The sequence below is a fragment of the Gadus morhua genome, chromosome 3 (assembly GCF_902167405.1).
Source record: "Gadus morhua chromosome 3, gadMor3.0, whole genome shotgun sequence".
NCBI classification, from domain to species: domain Eukaryota; kingdom Metazoa; phylum Chordata; class Actinopteri; order Gadiformes; family Gadidae; genus Gadus; species Gadus morhua.
Window position 1 is genome coordinate 16,467,427 of NC_044050.1, and position 5,000 is coordinate 16,472,426.

General features: G+C 48.4%; 1 protein-coding gene across 1 annotated transcript in view; it reads right to left on the reverse strand.

Annotated features, from left to right (window-relative positions):
* The window catches only part of arhgef38 (Rho guanine nucleotide exchange factor (GEF) 38), a 14,458-nt gene that overhangs the window by 4,734 nt on the left and 4,724 nt on the right, over nucleotides 1-5,000 (reverse strand). The window contains exons 2-11 of the mRNA XM_030352123.1: nucleotides 4,103-4,281; nucleotides 3,599-3,716; nucleotides 3,288-3,435; nucleotides 3,151-3,168; nucleotides 2,832-3,031; nucleotides 2,175-2,308; nucleotides 1,903-2,007; nucleotides 1,416-1,535; nucleotides 563-982; nucleotides 3-140 (exon numbers count right to left, since the gene is read on the reverse strand). Of these exons, the coding sequence (XP_030207983.1) occupies nucleotides 3-140; nucleotides 563-982; nucleotides 1,416-1,535; nucleotides 1,903-2,007; nucleotides 2,175-2,308; nucleotides 2,832-3,031; nucleotides 3,151-3,168; nucleotides 3,288-3,435; nucleotides 3,599-3,716; nucleotides 4,103-4,281 (1,580 nt within the window). The remainder of the gene's footprint in view (nucleotides 1-2; nucleotides 141-562; nucleotides 983-1,415; nucleotides 1,536-1,902; nucleotides 2,008-2,174; nucleotides 2,309-2,831; nucleotides 3,032-3,150; nucleotides 3,169-3,287; nucleotides 3,436-3,598; nucleotides 3,717-4,102; nucleotides 4,282-5,000) is intronic.

The window sequence follows — 5,000 nt, forward strand, 5'->3', positions numbered from 1 at the left end:
ACCATGGGTTTCTTCTCTCGTTGGCGCTCAAAGCTGACCTTGCGCTCCATCATTTTCTGCGCATTGTCCTTGACGAAGGTCAGATTGTTCAGCTCGTCCATGAGGCTGTTCTGCACCTCGTTGATGTTCGACAACGGGGCCTGGAAAAAACGAAAAACAAACCAAAACCATGAGAAGATGGAAAACCTTTCCACAACTAATTGGTGTATGCTTCTGCTCTGACGTTGATATGAGAGTTCCCATCTGGTACATTATTAAAGTTGACCTATTATACCACCAGGTGTGATTGTGATTCGCCGTTTCAAGCTTCTTTTTTATAATTCTTCCTCTTCTTACATAACAAGTGGGTGTGTCCACCTAGATGTGTGCTGGATCTACCAGCATACCCAGTGGACTATAGCAAATGATGGATGAGCTGTAGTTGCTCATCCATCCTTCATACTTCTTGGTGGACACAAGCCCACTCGTGACTTGTAACGGCTAATCACACGCTGAGGTCTGAGGTCATCTTATCTGGTGGTTGGGTCTGGTGGTGTTTTGTTAACGTGTGCATGGCCCTTACAGGCAGCTGGTGCTTGGAGGGGATGTTGTGCCGGGTGGTGTCGGTCAGCCCTCGGAGCAGCGCCACCAGGAACACCACACTGTTGACCAGGATGGTGTACGCCGCCGCGTTGAACCGCTGCAGCTCCTCCACCAGCTGGCCGTTCAGAGCCACGTAGTCCCGCCTGGCCGGCAGATGTGCGTCCGACACGGGCGAAGGGGTGGAGGAAGAGGGCGACGGCGAGGAAGAAGAGCGGGAGGAGGAGGGGTTGGAGGAGGAGTAGGTGGAGGAGAAGGTGGAGTTGAAGGAGGAGGAGCGCTCCAGGCGACTGCAGTAGTCCAGCAGTTTGTCGTAGCGTTTCTGGATGAGCTTCTGCGGCGCGGAAAACATGCCTTGCAGGCAGGTCAGCGGGGTGAGCACCAAGCGCTCCAGCTGCTCTTTCTGGAGGGATGGTGAGGGTGGAGACAGTAGAAGGGAATACAGGTGATTACAAACACTCAAAGCACAACCCTAGACCCTCTCTTATTCCAGCTTCTGGAGGCAACGACACAAAAACTCGGCATACGCAAAAACCCTTACTTCTGCAACGTGGAGGAAGGAATTCATGCAGATTCAAAGTCAGTTAAATAGGTGCTGGGGTTTTCCCGCAATGCAAAGACCCAATTGTTCAAGTCAACAAACCATTTGAAACGATTTTACAGTTCATTCGAATATATGCAGTTGAATGTGTTTGCACAGCACCTCTGCACTGCTGAGCGGAACTTTTTCACAGAGCACATTATGCAAAGAGAAAGGGTGCAGAAGAAAACAAAAAGCAGAGACACAGCTAATGGTTTAAACATTGTTTAGTAAATAAGCAGCCCGTCCCACTCACAAAGTGCTTATAGGGGTCTGGGGTGTTCTCGTGGTGTGTTCCATTAGTGATGTGTTTATGGGAGTCCTTCACTATGATCTCCAGGTCCTGGACATTATGGACCGCTACAGCCACCATCTCCTGCGGGTGGGGTTGGGGGGTGGGTGGAGGACATGGGAAAAGACGATGGGAATCTTTAAAGGGCTCCTATTTTACAACCGGGTGTGAGTGTGATTAGCCATTACAAGCTGTTTGAAAATCTGCCCTACCCAGTGACATAGTGACATCACAAGTGGGAGTGTCCCCCCGGATGTAGGACGGATAGATAAGCCTACCAGTTGCTACGGTCAACTGGGTAGGCTGGCAGACTGATCAATCATATCAGCATACATCTGGGTATGACACTCTCACTTGTGATGAAACAAAGTCAAAGGGCAGGGAAGATTCTGAAATGGCTTGTAATGATTAAAAGTGCCAGCACGTGTGGGAGCTATCGTCTGAGTAGTACCTGTGCTTGCTGCAGATAAAAGTGGACGTCCTTGACCAGTTGCTTCACCGCTTTCTCCAGGCTCCTGAACAGCTTCTCTTCCTTGTCGAACGCTTCGTCCTTAACCTACAGGTGATAAGGAATAATCAGCCTCAGCGTTATATACACACCTCTCTAAGGCAATCACCTGTACAGGGCATATACATACGTCCCGATCCGTTGTTAACCTTTAATTCAAAGCCGCCATGTTTACACAACATAGTCAACGAGTGCAGGGGGAATGCTGCTCTCACCTGAGATTCGGCACCAGCGAGGATCTTGAGATAGCCGGCGAATCGGTCGCCCTTCTTCCTGATGGAGCGGATGTTGATCTTTTGCAGTCTTTCTCTCAGCGAGCCTTCGTCGTCAGCCCGCTTGTACTTCATGACTGGGAGGCAGAGAGGTGTTGGGGGGGAGATTGGGAGAGGGGGGACATTTAGGTACAGTGGTGTTGGTTTCACCCATTTCAATCTCAACACGTATCACAAACCACACGGGCCTTGAAGCAAACACATGTCTCCATTATCATAAGCACAGCAATAAAAAGGATCCTGGTGTTTGGTTAGTCATAATAAATAACACAGTTGTACAGTGTGATGAAAGTGCACCTCACACTACTACGCTCTGACGTGTGAATGGGCCTTTGGCTAATCATTGAAACGGCCCAACCCGTAGCCAAGCCGGCGTCTGGATATATGATCGCTATGATTTGTGTACGTGTGTGTGTGTTTGTGTGTGCATAGGGGTGTCTATTTGTGTGTGCTTTCATAAATGTCGACCCTGTTAACAGGCTACAAGGGCCTCCATGCTCACAGCGATGTCTCTCAAATGCTAATCGCTTAACTGTATCATTGTTAAACACAGGAAAAACGATCATCCTCGTCACCATCATCATCATCATCATCGCTCACCGATATCCTTCCGTCGTTTGAACTCGTTGATGTTGACGTTGATGATCTTGATGGCGGTGTAGGCCTCCTGCAGAGGCAGGTAGTCAGGGTGGTCGTTGGGGGTGGCCTGCCACAGCTCTCCCAGCAGGAGTGGGTACTTCATGATCCTCTGCACTGGCTTGATGAGCAACGAACCCATGTTCAGCAGGTTGGGCTTCCCTCTGGTGTGGGTATAGGGTTAGGGTTAATGGCTACGGTTGGGTTATGCTTTATTATTATCTATTATTATATCATTTAGAAAAAAAATATTCATACAAACTTAACATAACATGGTACTTACTCAAGGTCATATATTTGCCTGGAAGAAAATGTGCAGAAATAGAAATGATGAGTTATAGATTCCCAATATATTTTTTCCTTGATATTTACAAAGAAAGAAATATACTGTTTGGTTAATGTTTCAAGGCGTCTTCTTACTTCAGAGATAGAATACATGTGTTTAAATGCTGTTTCATTTCCTCGTCTCTCTCGTAGGTCTTGAGAAGCTGGTTGGCCTCATCGTGGTGGTAGCAGTAAATCTTATAGACGTCCTCCAACGCTCCCTTGGCCTGGATGAAGATGTCCCCTATAAAAAATAACATAAAAGAGCGTTGACAAGACATACTTTTTTAACAGAAGCTTTAATCCAAATCCACGTCTAAACTCCAGATGCATGTCATTAAGGAACGGTGCCACTTCTTCCTCTGACTATAGAGGACCTCATAGAAGAGCAAGCAGAGAGTAATCACCAATGACGACAGCCTCCAGGTCGGGCTCCGCTGTGGCCTCCTGCAGCTGGAGAACCAGGGCAGCAGACACCTCACATGCTGCCTCCATGTTGGTGAACAGGCGGTCCACATCCACCACCTGGAGGAACAGACAACATGTTTACCTCTAATACTTATTTTAGTTTTTCGTCTATTTTGCAAATTTTGTTTTTTTAAACATATATACAAAATTGCACGTAGGGGTTATGCATCTTGCTCAAAGCTTCCTTGAGCATTGATGGACATTGGGGATATTGGGGGTTTGAACCCAGAAACATTTGGCTCAAACACCTGAGGCACTAGACATAATTCCCCCCCCCCCCCCCCCCCCCCCCCCCCCCCCACATCACTTCTATAAAACCGCTGAACCATTCATTGTTTCCTCATGGATTTTTGGAAGGACTGGGGGATGGTTAGTGAGGTTGATGCTTCGACACTGAAGCACTACTCTAGGGATAACATCATCTAACGCAGGGGCCAGCGTACCTGAAGCTCCCTCAGGGGCTTCACCACCTCTCGCACGCAGAGCTCCATGTCCGTGAGGTAGTCTTTCTCCGTCTGCACCAGCTCCTGGATGACCTTCGCCCTGCGGCTCATCTTCCTGCAGCGAACCTCCTCCGAGTCGGGCGGCAGCGGCATGGACAGGGCGCTGGGGGTCATTTTCTCTAGAGGGAACCGAAGAGGAAGAGGAGAGAGGTGGTGGGTGAGGTGATGACATTCCAGAGGAAGAGGACTGCTGTCTGTTGGTGAAATGAGGAGTCAAAGCTGAATAGGCACACTGTAAATAATAGAAGACAAAGAAAAGTATTGGGTAAGGTTTGCTTTATTAATCCCCAAGACGAGAAGAATGAGAAAAACAGAGGGTAGTACTTCTAATTACTTTTAATCGCATCCTAAATTAAACAGTTACGGATGAAAATAGATTCAGTTGAATGTAGAATCACCGGCTCTGTGATTCGGCACGCAAGACTGACATACCCTAGCCTACAATCACCTGACTCCTCCGCAGAAATTAATTTCATTTGACTGAGTGCCAAAAGGCCTCATTTAAGGAGCCAGGCAGGTGCAGCAGCCTGTCAATTACTCTGCTGCCCTAATCTTCCCCTGGCTCCTGCTCAGTGTTGGCATAGGGGAAGGGCAGCCAATGAGGTGTGCTTGACGAAAGCAATGCTTCCACTCCTGCTAATCGCCTCCACGTGCCACTTCCTCTTTTGGAAGGGATGGAGAGATGGAGAGAGAGAGAGAGAGAGAGAGAGAGAGAGAGAGAGAGAGAGAGAGAGAGAGAGAGAGAGAGAGGGAGAGAGAGAGAGAGAGAGAGAGAGAGAGAGAGAGAGAGAGAGAGAGAGAGAGAGAGAGAGAGAGAGAGAGAGAGAGAGAGAGAGAG